Below are 18,997 nucleotides of genomic sequence, written 5' to 3'. Positions count from 1 at the left end.
ATTCATTTTTTCTGGATTATTTGATTTTTTTTTACAAGAAAATAAATTTTGAAAAAAGTAAGAGCTTTTTTTTTATAGACAGCCCATTTTCCTGAATGTTGGGCCATAGATAAGGGTGTGAATCTCAACGATGAAATTGGCACGCGGCCAGTTGTTACCAAAAGAATGTACAGGAATGAGTAAAACGTTCACGTGTAACGATTGAGTGGTGTAGAATCAAGTCGAGTGGAAGACACAATTTTAGGTCGATAGGGGATCGACCTCGAGAGGTTCGATAAGGGGTTGATTTTATTTGCGAGTCTGCGCAGATTATCAAGATTTTTTTTTTTATTTAAAATGAATTGTGCTAAAAGTGTTTAATTGTGTGACAAGAAAAAAAAAAATGAAAAAAGTGAAAATCGTTAGTTATTATTGAGAAGAATATTGAGAATTGTGAATAAAGTTATCTGCTGTAAAATGAAGATAATCATTTTCATTACAATAATGAAAACAAAATGAATAAATTAGTGAATTAATAGTGATAATAATTGTGAAGGTTGTAAATAATATATATATATATCAAAAATTGATCTGTTAATGAGACTAGTGTTTTAATGAAGAAAATTGACCATAAAGGTCGACTTTGGTGGATGTGAAGATTTTAAAAGTAGTTTTTTGAAGGCCAGCCCGACGCAATGCGTCGACGCTGCTGACGCAACGCGTCTGGATGCGTCTCACTCTAAGCACGTGAGTTGAAATTTTTTTTTTTCAAAGAATTTTTTTAAATGAAAATAAATAAATTTCTTTTTATATAAAACCGAACATTAGAAAATTGATTAAGGTGTGAAATTTATGTTTTCTATACAGTGGTAAATAACAAAAAAAAGAAATTCAAGTCAATAAAACCCCCTGTTGAGTATCGACCGTATAACGACTTTTAAAAGAAAAAACACCCTGTCTTAAGTTAACGGTTGTATTTAGGGTAGAACTATTATACGCAATTTTATCCATTCTTTTTTTCTTATTCATTTTTACACTCGGTATACCAAAAGATTCTTTTTATTTTTTTTCGTCTAATTTTTTCAACTCTTTCTCTCTACTACTTTGTATTTTTTCTCTTTTATTCTTACAACAGACTTTGATCCTTACTCCTCAATACATCAAAAAATTTCGACCCCTTTTTTTTACCTGAGTCTTCAAGTGTTATTTATTTTAGGCGGCTTTTTAAATTCTTCAAATTCATTTATTATCAAGTGAACCACTTAATTATGATTGTGTTAGAAAAAAAAAAAAATGATCAAAAATTTACTTTTCTTTTAAAATTTATTCAAGAAAGTGACGACAGTTTAAAAAAGATATACAATTTCCGAGTAACATTTTCATTTGTAACTTTCTAATCGTTAAAAATTTTATTTATATAAATATTTTTCAAATAAATTTAGATTTTTTTCTCGTGGGAAAAAAATATGTGATTATATGTTTGTAGCTAATTTCATACATAGTGAAAATTATATAGTATTTTTTTTACTATTAAATAAATCGCCACAATAGTGTGTTGTTTTTGAAATATATTCAGTAAAATTTGGAACAGAATCGAAATAGTTAAATTCACTATGCTGTGTTAATTTTTCATAGTTAACTATGAAATGTTAAATAGAGAATTAACACTGCATAGTAATTCCAACTATTTTGATTATGTTTAGTGATCCTGGAGAAAACATTCTTCATCTTATGAGACAAAAGACAATTAAATTATGAATCAACTATGAGCCTTCTAGAGTCAAATATTCTCTAAAAAATTAATAGTTAAATCCCATAGTTGGAGTTATCTATCCTATCTTAATTTCGCATTTGACAGAAAATAGTTGAGTCTTTTTCGAACTATTAATAGTAAATGCAACTATATATTCCTATAATATTATATTTAAAATTACATAGTTAAGTCTTTTAATAGTAGAAAAATAACTCAACTATGAATCGCATAGTATTTCGATTTTTTTTTTTTAGTGTAAATATGATAAGATAAATTTAGATTGTTATATAAAAAATTAGATTCATTTAAATATTGATAAACTAAATACTACACGGAAAAAAGGATTTATTTATAGTTAAAATTCTACATTAACTGTTAGTAAATCTTACTTTAATTAAACATGATCTTTTTTAGTGTACATACAGATCCATAAAACATTAAATACTATAAGAAGTAATGCTTCCAATAAAGATCTTGTCATTTTTCTAAAACAATGAAGTAATTTTTACCGAAGTAATAATTCTCACTGCACAAAAAAAAATCAAAATAGTTAAAATTACTATGCTGTGTTAATTTTCCATTTTACATTTCATAGTTAAGTCTTTTCATAGTTAAAAAAAAACTCAACTATGAATCGCATAGTAAATTCAACTATTTCGATTTTTCTCAGCATGCTTTAGTGACAATAAAATTAATACTTCTATCATTATTAATCTCATTTAATAATAAACAAATATATTTTAATAGTTTAATCTCATAGTTGGATTTACAATCCTCATTCAACAAAAAATAGTTGAGTCTTTTTTAAACTATTAATAGTAGATGCAACTATGCATTTCTCTTCGTGTATCCAATACCTACTATTACAACTATTACACTATGTGTTTCAATAGTTAATATGAAGGAATTTCAAGCACAATTTAAGTAGAATTATATTTACAATTTTATTTAGAAAATATTCAGAACAAATCAAAATAAATCTTGTTAACTATTAAAAATGTCTTCTATCTTGAACTTTTTTCATCTGAATATTTTCCTTATAGAAAAAATTAACACACATATATATTTTCGACAAATATTTCTTCCCCATGGAGGTTAATTATTCAAAATAAATACTATGCTGATCTAGAAAGTCAAGTGAATTAATCTTTTCTACTTACATATGTGTGTGTGTATTTCTTCATTCTCTATTCAGCTTATTGTGATGTGGTTTGAAAATGACCTGTTGTTTAATTTAGCATCATTAAATAATTCTTTTTAAATCGTTAATCAGAATACCAATGAAAGATTTATCAAGTTATAGTCCGTTATCTTGACTCCACATGCGTGACAACTCGTACCTAGAATAGAAGGACATTGATCTCGAAACGACATTTCGACGACACGTGGAGATGAAATTTTTATTTCCAACTAAGATGAGAAAGAGAAATAAATAATTGAGATACAAGTTTATAGTACATCTTATGATAATCAATGAAATAGTTTCAAAGTAAACATTTGATTATAAAATTCTTGTATTTGTTATCGAACTTGGTCCGATTGTCAGCCGGGAAATCAGTCGATTGGTGATCATGATAACTAAAAGCATCCGAGATAAGAAGAATACGCAATTAAAATACCATGTTGATGAGTTTAATTAATTAAACTCTCTCTCGAATTAGTCTTTATAGGAATACATATTTTTTTGTTTTCCTTCCTTTTTCTTTCCTGAATATAAAATTATCGTGTTTTGATGACGTCTTTAACGAGGACAAGACCTACGACATGAAAATATTGTAAATTTCATAGACGCATGTGCTAATTTGAATAACAAGCTAACATAGGAAGGATTTTAGCGTTAATCAATATACGATGTTGTAATCGAACATTTTATATGAAATATTTCTTTCAGGATGTAGGGAAGTTTTTATTCACTCTTATGAGAAGATTTCTGGATTAGAGATGATTGCTATCCATGGGGTAAAATGAATTTTAATGAAAAATTACTATAGTAATTGCAGTCATCTCTGAGGCAGAAATCTTTTTTAAAAATCTCTACAGGGATTCTGAGTACACGCAGAGAAATGTATAGTAAAAATTACCATGAATTTTATGGGAATTTGGTGACACTGCAGTGTGAAGGTAAAAATTAATCAGGGATGATTGCAATTATTATAGTAATTTTTCATGAAATAATTGTTCATTGAAAATTATTTTACCCCATGAATTGCTATCATTCCTGAGCCAGACATCTTCTTCAAAAATCCCTATAGGGATTTTGAGTATACGCAGAGAAATGTATAGTAAAAATTACCATGAATTTTATGGGAATTTGGTGACACTGCAAGGTGAGGGTAAAAGTTACTCAGGGATGATTGCAATTATTATAGTAATTTTTCATGAAATAATTGTTCATTGAAATTTATTTTATCCCATGGATTGCAATCATTCCTGAGGGAGAAATTTTTTTTAAAAATCCCTACAGGGAATTTGGTGTCACTGCAGTGTGAGAGTAAAAATTTTTACAATGTATATAGTAATTTTTTACCCTCACACTGCAGGGGCACTAAATTACTATAAAATTCATAGTCATTTTTTTACTAAAATTCGTTTCCCCACAATCATGCCTGAGTCATTTTCATTAACTTCTCTCTGTCACGTCACTTTAAAAAACCCTGTTATATTTCAAAATTACAAAATTTCCATAAGAATGTATGTGAATTTATTTATTTAATATTTCTCACACTATTCTCCTAATGATCGTGAAATTTTGTCAACATTTCTTTTAAACAAAAGTTTGATTGTTTACAAAGTTTTATCAAAATATCTCTGTTACTTTCTATGGTGTCAACCTTCTTAAAAATCTTCAAAACATTTCTTATAAAATTCTGTAGCTGCCAATTTCTCTTTTTTATTGTTTCTCAAGAAACATTATAATTAAACATTCCATAATTAAACATTATAATTATAATGTTTAATTATATTTACATAGTACATTAAAAGCTCTAAGCTAATTATACCTTCCAAAAATACAACAAAAACATTAAAATAAATAAATAAATAATAATCCAAAATTATATTAAAACATTTATAATTTTATGTCGAAAAAATTTCTATTAAAAAAAAAAAAATTATTCAAACAAATTTTATGTCACCATATCAAACTGTATTTTTTATTAATTATTTATGTTTTGATATAATTACATATAAACAAATATGGCCAACAATTTTATATATATATTTTGATATATTTACCAAAAATTGTATAAAATTTATTATTTTAATACATTTTTGTACCAATTATTTTGAATAATCAATATTTAATTTGTTTGCAGTATTTATTCAATTATTAAAATATTTCATTAATTATTAAATAAAGAATTTTCAGTCCTGATAAATATTTTGAGAGTAAAATTTTTTAATACAATTTTATGAGTTACATAAAAAAAATTTAAAAAAAAAAAAAAAGAAATTTTCGATGTTTCCTAATCATAATTTTTGTAATATATAAATAATAATTTGCATTAAAAATTTAATTATATATTTTTTTTGTAATGATTATTACCCTTTTTACGACAAAAATATTTAAGCTAAAATCCATAAATTGTTTGAATAAAAAAAAGGAATGCTTACAATTTCATTAATCAACATTATTCTTGCTTTACATTATCAAAGACTGTACTTACGTGATTTTTCAGCACACCAACAGTCTCTTGTATGTAAAAATACTCGTGTTACAGTGAAAGAAACGATAAGAGTCGAGTTACCTGTTTATATTTGTGACCCTTTTCTTCCTCTCTCTTTCTCTTCACATTTCTTGTTTTGATGCTAAATCCTCTAGTTGCATAATTTAATGGACTTAAATGTTGCAGTTAGTAGGTAATTAGTGGAATTGATATGCTGCAAGATGAATGTTTCGAGTTTTCCATCGGACACATTAGATGAGGATGAATACCTCACCTAAAGAAGTCCAAGACGCTCAAGATAGCAGTAATGGATTTTCGATTAACGACCAGTTGGTTGCCAACTGTTTCTCTACGTTTTCACCGCCAAAGACAACATTATTTATTAGTTTCTTTTTTTTTCTCTTTTCTCAACCTATAATATTATGTTTTCGAGTAATTCGAACATCATTTCCCAAAAGAAAAAAAATATATCCTCAATAATCATTTTCTTTTTTTAAACCTTGAAGTCTCGTTGGTGTTTTTATGGAGATTTTTCATTTATATCATTAATACAAATGTCATGAGAAATGATCAATATTCTTAAATCATTTAAAAGAAGTTCCTTCAGATGTATTCCAATCCAATTAGTTCAATTTATTCATAGGAAATTTTATTCACCAGTTTTTGGTGATTATTATTATCATCATTTTCATCATCAACATTACCATCATCACCACCAACATTATCATCCTTATAATAATCATCATCATCACCACCACCATTACCAATCATTATTATTAAAGCTACCACTACCATCATCATCATCATCATCATCAACATCACTATCATCAAGTGAACTATCCCTTGTAGCCATTAGGAAACAGACTGTCTTCAAACTTACGTATGTTGCTGTCTTTTGATTTCTTAACGTAAGATCAACGAAAGATTGGACGTCAGATGCTGCTGCAGAAAGGAAGCAAACGTACGTAAGGCTGTCGAAAATTCTAACGTCAAATCTTTGGTTACTAGGGTATGAATTCATGCATTAAGTTGCTTTACATTAACAGCAATCTTGAAAGAAATAATTATATTAAATAATCTCATGTTGATGTTAAGCCAATTTGTTGGAGCAATATATAGCATTGTTATCAAAGAAAAAAAAAAGAAGAAATTTAATGCATTGTGACCAGGAAATGTTGAACAGCAACAATTGGATTCAAGTGGTGTTCTGATATGGATTTTATTTAATCTTGAATGCAGCCAAAATTGAATAGATTGAGAGAAGAAAACATTGTAACCTTAAGAGATCAGAGGCTATTGCACTTTTAATGCTTACTTCCTGGGTATAGTCCAAAAAAGGAGCATATGTAGCAAGTATTTACTAAGAAAAGGATCCATAAAAGGAACACTTTAGCATAAAAGAGTATCAGAAATGGATCATTTTAAAAAACATTCATTCCCAATTTCTCTCTCTCTCTCTTTCTCTAGTTGTCTTTTGATCATTTAATATTGATCATTCACTTAAACTAGTCAAAGTTTTGATGGTAATTCCTGCTTTTGGATACTTGTTTGAAGATGATGGAAATACCACATAGAACAAATTTATGATGAAAGTAGTAGAGTGTTGAGAATCAGTTGGTAGATAATTACTGAAGCTGGTTCAATTAAAAAGTCAATCAGGTTGATGGTGAGGTTGTCTCTGATGATGGAGTCTTGGTGATGTAGAACACGTATAGTCCGACGCTTGAACGTGTGATGACTACTCTTGATCATCATATATTTCATGGTTGAGATGCTTGTCGTGGGAAATTGTCAGATCGATCGATCAATCTAAGTAACGAGTATTATCGTCTTCACTCTTCTTTCTCATAAGAAATTTACCATTTTATCATGATTTTAAATAAAAGTATCTTCAGCCACTGAATTGATGTAGGACTTGGACTAGAAAGATTAGTTGAAGCTGTTGTTGATGATTTGGATGATGAGAAAAAGGTTATATTAATTTTAATTCTAAATATAAAAATATTACAAGTAGCTGGTAATCTTGATGTTAATAAATTGTTGATAAATTAAGACTTTGGTGATTATGTTCACAATGATACAGCATTACATGACCATATAAGATGGTGAGTCAAGAGACCTGTGAAAGTACCAATCTTGACGTCAATGGACCAAAGCCTGGTTTGAAGGCGAGATAACGATCGTCTGATCTTACGGCGGATCGATGAGAGTCTCTTACGTTAAAGCGAAACGCAGATTAGCGTTGATGTAAACACTTGTTGGTGAAGGAGAACGTGAGATGCATACGGATTAAATATATATCGCACCTTCATTCCTTGTTAATAATTTTTTTTTTAATGAGCATCCAATTTATCTCCTTTCGAAAAAGATTGTCATCAATATTGACATGGAAATACTTTGTATTTAACTTCAAAATTTTATTACCCCAATTTTTGAATTTAATTATTTACACTGATAGAAGAATATATTTGGTGGGACTAAATGAATTCATTAAAATTATTTTACAGTATTTATTTGATACAAATAAATATTTATTTGTAGGTAATAAATCTTCTTTGCTTAGCTGTCTGATATTATTATATTTATAAAACCATTAAATATTCACACGAAATTAAATGGTTATAATGTAATTGCTCGTCGAGCTATTGTTTAAAAGAAAATATTAATTTTAATCATTACGAAACCGTTATTTTTTATTTAACAATTTTCAATAAATAAAAGTTATTTCATCATATAACCTAACATTTGATTATGCTTTACCGTCATTCTACCTTACTATCGAGCCCAATCATAGTATTTAGATGAGAAATAAATATTTGTTAGCAGCTAAGAAATCATTCATTGAGCCAAATAAATCTACTCTAATAAATAATTTTTTAACTGTTAACAAATGTTCATTCGATTTCTTTTTCAAATAACATATTTATTAGCTGCTAATAAATTATGTTAGATAGAAAGAAATACTTCTATCAGTGTAGGATTAGTTTCTGAAGTTGGGTTTTATGTCTTTTAGAAAATTCTGAGGTAGGGAAGGGACTCATTAATTAGGCTATTTGCAATTATATCCACTAATTTTGGGATCAAAATAAAGTTTGTTTCATGTAGAATACTGCTAATGGAATTTTAATTTTGTTAATTAATATTTTGATAGAATTTAATTGAAGAGAAAATTGGTATTGAATTATCGTTAGGTTTTTCATGATTTATAATTGATTATTTATTTTATATTGAAATTTTGCTAAAAATAATTGTCTACCATTTTCTAGATTATAAATAAAATAATTTCAAATATGTGAATTTTGAAATTAAATTTCTACCATTGTTGATAAATAATTGAGTCTATTTATTTTAAAAAGTAGTCAGTGGTTTAACAAAACTAGGAATTTTCAATTAATAATAATTAATAAAATAATTATAAATATACTAAGAAAAAAATTAACTGTGAATAAGATTTTTTTTAATCATCAAAATTTCAAATAGTCGTGATAACTTTTTCACGGCATCTGAATGATTTTGGATAGAATTGTCTAGAGTGTTGGTTTGTTATCATTTTTTTATTGGATCCAATGTATTGATTACTTCCGAGTCAAGTCTTTTCTAACATCAAGGAAAAATAGATCGATCGAGTTGAAGAATTAATTGAATGAATAATTATTTATTAAGACCCATGGAGTCTGGAAGAATAACAATCAAACATCATTTGTATCTAAACTTATCATACTATTTAACTAAATATCTTTTCCAACCAATTTTATTGCCAATATTCGACATTTTTTTCATGAATTAAATCAACAATTTTTTCATCTAACGAAATTTTTATCTCACTGTATATAAATAATAATAAATAACAATAATTATTATTATTTTTATTATTTATTATTAGTATTATTTAAATATAAAATTTTTCATTTAACAAAATTATCATTTCACTATAAATAAGTAATAATAAATGATAAATATAATAACATTTAGTTTCATTATAAATATTACCAATCATAATGATTATTACTATTGTTATTTATTATTATTATTAATAATAAACTATCAAGTATTATTGTAAATAAATAATAATAATTAGCAATAGGAATAATAATTTTTTTTTTTTTATTATTTATTATGAATATTATTGACCATAATGATTATTACTATTGTTATTTATTATCATCAAGACTAATCGATCATTCATAATAATAAATAGAATGAAATTGCTCTCATAATATAATAAAACACAGTAATCAAAATATATTTAGCAGAATTTTGCAGTTCATCTTTAAATCAATTTTCCATGATTCGTTCAATCAAATAAAAAGAATGAATAATATTTTCCCCTGAAAAGAATGTATAAACTATTAAGCCAATTGAAATGCTTAAATTTCGAAAGCGTAAGAAAAAAAGAATATCCGAATCGGCGTCTCGAAGTCGTCTATAGGTCGCTGAGTCATCGCATTTTCCAGTTTGCAAACACTTTTCTCTTTTTCTCAAGCAATTCAGAGTACTACAGAGTAGTTCATGTCACTATTCGCCTTCCTCTTGACTCCCTCTTTTGCCGAAGCTTTCGTCACATTGTTCGGAACTGTATAAAGCTTCGTCGGGTGTAACAATCTTCTATTATTGAGAGACCTGTTTACAAATTGAACTTGTGGTGATATCACATCTAGTCTAGGAGTAGGTGATAGTGGTAGTAGTTGTTGTTGTAGTAGTAGTAGTAATAGTAATAGTAGTAGTTTTGCAGTTTTACCAACTTTTACGTAGTTGGCTTTTCATTCTCATACCACCTTAACCCATCCTACCGTTAACTCGACGCCGGGAAAAACTTTATTCCGCTGACTTGTCGCGAGAATTTCGGTGTTGTTTTGTCGGTTGGTACTTTACTTCCATGTTGTCTGGTCGTCGAACTCACTTCTGTCATCTAACTCCCTTTCTAGAGCTTTATCAAAGTGATGAACAATCCGATAGACTTGATTTCATTCAAACTTTCTCTTGTTTTTGAAGTTTTAAAGCATTGATAAAGAAGAAATGTTACCTCCTTCAATACTCTTTAACTTTATCATAGACGTAACTTAAATGATACTCTACTTCTTACAAAGTGTATAGAAGATATTGGCTTTGCAATCATAAATCTCTTAAGTTGATGGATAAATTGGTCCAACTTTTATCCTATTTTTTTTCATCCAACCATAAGGGAGGGTATGCAGAATACAAATACTTTATAATACTAGTGTCGTGAAACTAAACACTTAAAGTGTTTACAGTGGTAAGTTTTATTAACAAATAATAGCAGTTTTGTTTTGATGAATTTGAAAAATTAGTAACATAATATTCTGGTAATTAAAAATTCCTCCTGTCATGCTTTTTTAAACTGAATCAGTGAAAACTACTGCGAATCAGTGAATATTCACTAATTACCAATACCAATCCTATCACTGAATAAATTAGTTATTGGATTAGCACTGAATATCAGTGGATATTTACTGATTTTTAATACCAACCGAATTACTAATTCATTGGTAATTGGATTAACACTGAAATTCAGTGAATTTTCACTGATTTGTCAACATGAGTTTAGCCACAGTATTAGGGTAATATAAATTCCGATAGACACTCTAATAGGGAGTTTTTTTTGACATACTTTTTCAAACGAATCAGTGAATATTCACTGATTTTTAGTCCTAATTCAATTATTAATTTATGCAGTGATTTGATTGACACTTAAATTTAGTAAATAGTCATTTATTCACAATAGTTTTCACTGATTCAATTTAAAAGAGTAGGAATTTTTTTTAGGGATATTATGACTGGTTAACCAATTTATCCCTAGATAAAATAATTATTTTATCTAGGAATAAATTGTTTTATTCTTAAACATTTTAAATATTTTATTACTAAACACTTTTTCGGTTATATTTTTAGTAAATTTATTAGTTATTTTTTCCTTATAAAGTTACCAGTATTTTAGTTATAAAAATTTTTATTATTTAAATGCATTTTCTGCTCAAACTATTATAGATATAAAAAAATTGTTTAGACAAAAAATATTTCTTGTTTTAAGACGAACAATTTTTGTTTCAACCATTTTTACGTAATTTTGATTATTTTGAGAGTTATGAGTCATAGTTTAGTTTTAAAAAAGGGAATTTTTCATTTTTTTTTTTTTAAAAAGTGATTTTAAAATTGAAAAAATTAATAGGTTGAATAATGAAACGATGTCATGAATAATTTAGACTCTCACACGAAATTACCGACACTACAATTTTCCGTACGATTCATTTCACACGTATGATTATTAGCAGTTAGAGAACTGATATATTGGTTGGAGAGGAATGATTATTTTATAATTGAATATATAATTGCACAAAATAACAGTCTATTAGTTGATCACAGTGTACGAGACTACTTTGTAATCAGTTAATATTCGATTTATGATCAAAAAGTAGCTATTAAAATGAATTCCATTTGAGAATTGATCGAAATTTTATTGAAGATTCAACTTATCAAAAGAATATTTTTTTATTTCATTCGAGAGATGACAAGAGTACAAGCTCAAGATGTTTGTTTGGCTTTCCCACGAATACTCGTCAAGAATACTCTAACGTCAAGGCATTCTTGTCAAGTGGACAAGCATTTAGGACTCTGTCATCTTTTAGAAATGTTTTTTTTTTCTTCTTACATTTATACAACTATACATCAATTAAAATTAATGGCAAATAATTCTAGAAAAAATTATTAATTTAAAAAAAATTAATTTGAATTTTAAATTTTTCTACTCTCTAAAAAGAAATTAGTAACTATTTAGTAATTCCAGGTGAATATTTACTATTTGTAGCATTGCTCAGTGACGCGATGGGAAATAGTAAAATTTCACTGGTTGAACCAGTAAAATAATACTTTACTAGTTGAATTAGTCTATTAATAACAATCGAACGAGTAAATTTGACTAATTGGAGTAGTGAATAAGAAGATATATCTATACATTCATATATGCACCAATACATGGACATAATCCGATGATTAGAGATTTCATTCATTCATTCTTATTTATTTCATTTAAAAATATCCATAATTATTCATCAAATGACAATACAACTTATCTCATCTTTAAAATATCTATCGAATAGGAATATTATTTATCTTAAAAAAAAGTCACTCACAACCTAAGGATTATTCTGGTGATTTCATATTCATCATATTTACATGCAGAGACGACACACAACTTTTTGTCTTGATGTTCATCTTGAAAATATATTTATCAATGAATCCATAGAAATAATTTCATTTCTTTGGGTAAACTATACACACTCGAGACTGCACATTGATAAATAATCATAAAACATCACGAAATGCGTGACATCATCAGCCACAACCCTGGAATGAATTTTCAAGATTTTTCCAGGCTTAATTAGTAAATGGGCCCGAAATAACTAATTTTCCAGTAAAATTATAGCTCACTGGATGAACCAGTAAAATTTTTACTCATTCTTTGTCAGAGAGTAGTATTTTAATAAATAATTATTTTTATTTGTCAAAACAACACTAAATAAATAAAATTTCCAAAATATGACCTTATTTATCAAATAATAATTTAATATAACTGATATTGATAAAAAAATTGATATTAAACGATTATTAACACAGTCACATGAATAAAGATAATTCTTGATAGAATGTAATACCATGCAGTCTGTCAAGTGAAAGATATAGAGCATGAGAGAAGATAAGATTTGAAGATGTTTTAAGACCAAGCAGTACAATGAATATTTAAAATATCAATATCTGTAAAGAGTAAGTGTAAAAAAAAGTTAACTCGTGGCTTATGAATTGTTGATAGCTTGCAGGTCATCGTCACGAGTCGATATTTTCTATGTATCTACCATAAAATATATCTCAAGATCCATTTTATCAAACCCCATATTTTATGGTGAGACATTTTTTGGACCAACTACATATACCATTGTACTAATAAAACACCATTGGCATTTTGATTATAAATCAGCAAATACATCATAACATTGATTCTTAGAAATCTCACGATTGTAACGTATCGAATTGCAGGCCATTGCCCGTTATCACGCGATCAATAGTCTTAATATTTAGACTAGAGAACTGACCTGTCTCAATTCAATAAAAACGATGTTAATCTATATTACTTTTCCTTCGATGTTAATAGATAAAATTGTTAAACATTTTTATGTCATCGTTTTTATTTATTTAATCATTTGCATCTGGAAATGAGCTTTGGTTTCATCTAACTTTACGACTCTCTAAAAATGGAACAGTGAAAATAATGAAATGGACAGCAGAATCAGTGAATATAATACAACTTATTTAATCAGTGGTTCAATTTACATTGAAAAATTAATGAATATTCACTGATTTTTCAGTGTATTTCGTTTTTTTCATTGTTTCATTTTTAGAAAGTGTGGAATTAATGAATGTAATTCAAATTATAATTGAATAATTAGTAAACATTCACTGATTTTGAAGTCATTTTGATGATTTTCTACTGAATATTTACTAATTTTAGAGTCATTTTTATGATTTTCACTGAATATTCACTGAATTAAAAATCATTTTTGTAATTTTTCACTGAACATTCATCAATTTTAAGGTCATTTTTATATTTTCATTGAATATTCACTGATTTCAAAGTCATTTTTATAACTTTTCACTAAATATTCACTGAATTTGAAGTCATTTTTATGTTTTTCACTGAATATTCATCAATTTTAAGGTCATTTTTATGATTTTCACTAAATATTCACTGAATTTGGAGTGATTTTTATGATTTTTACTCTTTCGTCTCAAGAGAGAAAATTAAATGAACTTGAATTATACTCTGATAGCGACTATCAACTGATTTTTCAGTGTTAATTGGACTATTGATTCCCTCAGTGATACGTTTTAACACAGTATCTTATCAAAAATTGAAAAGCCAAGTGGATAAAGATGTTACGTAATTAAATCGAAATTTTAGAAAATTTAAAATAAAAGTATTTTCTGATTGTACAAACTTCTACATTATATGACATTTTTCATATTCAGTCAATATCTAAGAAAAAAATTGTATGTAATTGTAAATTCAAACTTTCTTTTCATATAAAAATATTTATTGCAAAAATTTATAAATAAATAAATAATAATTTTAAAAAATTTATTATGTTATAAATTTTCATACTTTTTTCTATAAATTCATAATTTTTAGTTAAATATTAATAAATATTAAATATTAATATTATAATTATTAAATATTTATTAATATTAAATATTAATATTATATTAACCTTAAAAAAAGAGCTACAGTTTAAAAAAGATATTTATTATTTACTTATTTATATTTTTTTAATAATATTTCGAAATAATAGAAATAAAAAAAAAGAAAAAAAATGTTTCTCCATTTCTATTTCTCACAGTAATTAAACCTGACATTTCATTGAATAATCGAATGTATTTTTTTCAAATCTTATGAGCATTAATTAAACGTGGTTTAGCACGAGTCTAAAGGATCATATTCCTAGTGGTCTGTGTGATACATAACAGAGGGATCATGATGAAATCGAGAAGGATCAAACGATCCATCTAACGAAGGTCATCACTCATCAGTATTTACGGCAACTGCATCAGTCATGCAAGAGCAAAAAATATTCAGAAAAAAAAAGTATAATCATGACAAGAACAAATGGATTACTTTCAAAAGGTCCTAGACATTCAGGATCACGCGCCGCTGACTCAGTAACTCTTCAAGACTAAAAGGAGTTGTATGGGGGTAGGAAGAAGAGGCATTGAACATAAATAGAGAACAGAATAGAGAAGAGGGAAAATTAAGTTTATTCAATGGTAAACAGTATAAAGTAAAAAAAAATATAATTAAAAAACAATTAAATACTATTATTTATCTTAAAAGACTATCGATGCGCTGTTTGTTCATTTTAAGTATCAAAATAAAAACTTCAGGTATAAATACCCATCGAAATTGCTCACTCGTGCCTGCGTATTTTCCTTGTAACTACCAGGACGTATATCACTACTTTATCGTAGCCATTAAGACGACATTAAGACGCACGAGAAGTTCTGATACATAATTCTTAATGAAAAAAAAAAAATCAATTAAAAGATGCAGCATCAATGTCGATAGATTTGTTCGAAAATAAATAAACATGTTAGAGAAATAATTATATTTAAATAATAATTGAAATTAATTTAAGTAAAAAATAATTAAATTAATAATAATTGTGAGAGATAAAATATAATACGCAGTTTAAATTACTTATCCTTAGAGGAATATGTCAACAACTTTTTAATTTAACTATTTTCTTAAACGACTCCATAGATATTCACTGAATTTCAGTGCTAATCCAATTACTGGATAAATTAGTAATGAGATTGGTATCGGAAATCAGTAGATATTCACTGATTATCAGAATCAATCCTGTCACTGAATAAATCAATAATTGGATTGATGCTAAAAATCAGTGAATATTCACTGATTCGTAGTGATTCAGTTAAAGAAGAAACGATAAGAGGAATTTTTAATTAGTCCAAAATTTTTAACGAATATTTACTGAATTTCAGTGCTAATTTTATCACTGGATAAATCGTTAATTCATTTAGTAATGAAAATCAGTGGATATTCAGTGATTATTGATGCCAACTTTATCACTGAATAAATAAGCAATTGAATTAGTATTGGAAATCAGTAAATATTCACTGATTGTCAGTACTAATTCTATCACTAAGTAAATCATTAATTTGAGTGATAATGAAAATCAGTGAATAGTCACTGATTATCAATGCCAATTTTATCACTGAATACATTAGTAATAGAATTAGCATTAAAAATCAGTGAATATTTACTGATTGTCAATGCTCATTCTATCACTGAATTAATCATTAATTTGATAAGCAATGAAAATCAGTGAATATTTACTGATTTTCTGTGATTTTCACTAATTCAATTAAAGAAAGTTGAGAATTCTTGCAATAAAGACCACATTGTAACGACATAAATAAAATTTTCAAATCATTTCAATCAATTTTATCATGTTTATTATAAAATAATCTTATTCTTAACAATAATTAATAATAATTAGTATTTAAATAAATTGAAAGAAATGAATTGACTATTATTTGATAGTTATTAGGATAACAAAATAAAAAATATTCACGTTATAAAAAAAGGAATGATTTTTTTTTTTTTAATTCATTTCTTAAAGAATTTTAATAATGAAAATAATAAAAAACATAAATGGAATGTAAAGATAAATGTAGTGAGAAAGTTGATGATGATGAAGAGTCAAAAAGGAAAAAGTGAAGCAAATGCAATAAAATCTTCAAGTCAGTTAATTAAGATCTCAGGCTAATTCAATTATAATTTATACCTCGAAGATGTTTTTATTATTATATTTTCACGTGCATTATATGAAACTTACTGTAATCAATTATAATTCCTAAACACCATGTGTCGGTTATAATTCATAATTATTACCAATTTAAAATGAAAAAAAAAAAAAATAAAAAAACGTTCTTTTAAAATATATATTAATTTTCGTAGAGTAAGTAATTATTTATTAAATCATTCTGAATGTATTATCTGAAGAGAAAAATGTTAAATTTTGATTTAATAAAGCATGTATACATTGTTGACCTTGAATTCTTCAATTAATTATGCAATAGCACGCACAGTTGTCAATAGACATGGTAATTATAAAGCCAAGTAGTAAATTCCACATTGTCTGGCGCCTAAAGGACATGAGATTGAGCACAAGTAAACTAGTAATAACCTTGAAAATGTTTTTTTCTTCCGTTAAAATAATAATAAAGGTAAAAAAATAAATAAATGTCATATTTGATTCTCTATGATGTTATTTGTTTTCCATTGACAAATTTGTTTTTGTTAATTATTCAATTCCATTAAATAGTTTTAGAGATAAGTGTTAGAATAAAAGTGACAGGAATATAATTACATATACTTATAATATTTAATAAAGGTCATCAAGATCAAAATAAAGTATTTAAGGAGTAGGGACTAGTGAGGTATTGAGAAAGGAATAAATTATTATTAAGTCTGTGTATTTTCAACTCTATCTATTTTTAACTTATTCAGCCTAAAAATAATCACAATAATCATTATTGATAATAATGATTATTAATAATATTTATTTTCATTATTATTATTATTATTATTATTATTATTATTATTATTATTATTATTATTATTTTAGTGTATTTATCCCAATCCATATTTTGTCCTGATTTTATTAAAATACAAGTACTTAACGTCGTAACATTTGAATAAAATTGATTACCATCTTCTGGTGAACGGAAATGAATGAACAATATTTAAATTTATTACAAAATACTAATTTATAATGTAATTGTTTTGTAATAATTAACTTACCCTTGAACTTTGTTTAAAAAAATTCGATTCTTTTAGAAATATTCTACAGAAAAATTATTATTATTATTTATTTATTTACAATAATACTTGATAGTTTATTATTAATAATAATAAATAACAATAGTAATAATCATTATGATTGGTAATATTTATAATGAAACTGAATATTATTATTTTTATCATTTATTATTACTTATTTATAGTGAAATAATAATTTTGTTAAATGAAAAATTTTAGATTTAAATAATACTAATAATAAATAATAAAAATAATAATAATTATTGTTATTTATTATTATTTATATACAGTGAGATAAAAATTTCGTTAGATGAAAAAATTGTTGATTTAATTCATGAAAAAAATGTCGAATATTGGCAATAAAATTGGTTGGAAAAGATATTTAGTTAAATAGTATGATAAGTTTAGATACAAATGATGTTTGATTGTTATTCTTCCAGACTCCATGGGTCTTAATAAATAATTATTCATTCAATTAATTGTTCAACTCGATCGATCTATTTTTCCTTGATGTTAGAAAAGACTTGACTCGGAAGTAATCAATACATTGGATCCAATAAAAAAATGATAACAAACCAACACTCTAGACAATTCTATCCAAAATCATTCAGATGCCGTGAAAAAGTTATCACGACTATTCGAAATTTTGATGATTAAAAAAAATCTTATTCACAGTTAATTTTTTTCTTAGTATATTTATAATTATTTTATTAATTATTATTAATTGAAAATTCCTAGTTTTGTTAAACCACTGACTACTTTTTAAAATAAATAGACTCAATTATTTATCAACAATGGTAGAAATTTAATTTCAAAATTCACATATTTGAAATTATTTTATTTATAATCTAGAAAATGGTAGACAATTATTTTTAGCAAAATTTCAATATAAAATAAATAATCAATTATAAATCATGAAAAACCTAACGATAATTCAATACCAATTTTCTCTTCAATTAAATTCTATCAAAATATTAATTAACAAAATTAAAATTCCATTAGCAGTATTCTACATGAAACAAACTTTATTTTGATCCCAAAATTAGTGGATATAATTGCAAATAGCCTAATTAATGAGTCCCTTCCCTACCTCAGAATTTTCTAAAAGACATAAAACCCAACTTCAGAAACTAATCCTAAATAATTAAATTCAAAAATTGGGGTAATTAAACTTCTAGTTTTGTTACCCCA

The 18,997-nt window shown here is 26.0% G+C and overlaps 1 protein-coding gene across 2 annotated transcripts in view; it reads left to right on the top strand.

The window, feature by feature from the left end:
• Nucleotides 1–18,997, top strand: part of ths (thisbe) — a 64,627-nt gene that overhangs the window by 31,871 nt on the left and 13,759 nt on the right. Inside the window, exon 1 of one of the 2 annotated variants that reach the window (XM_035094507.1) lies at nt 595–726. The exons of the other annotated variant lie outside the window; for it this stretch is intronic. Coding sequence (XP_034950398.1) covers nt 707–726 — 20 coding nt within the window. The 5' untranslated portion in view covers nt 595–706. Of the gene's footprint in view, nt 1–594; nt 727–18,997 lie in introns of those variants that run through there. 2 annotated transcript variants of the gene reach the window in all.

The sequence above is a fragment of the Chelonus insularis genome, unplaced genomic scaffold (assembly GCF_013357705.1).
Source record: "Chelonus insularis isolate UGA/USDA-ARS -01 unplaced genomic scaffold, ASM1335770v1 scaffold_367_pilon, whole genome shotgun sequence".
Lineage (NCBI taxonomy): Eukaryota > Metazoa > Arthropoda > Insecta > Hymenoptera > Braconidae > Chelonus > Chelonus insularis.
This window is presented reverse-complemented; position numbering and strand designations above follow the sequence as displayed.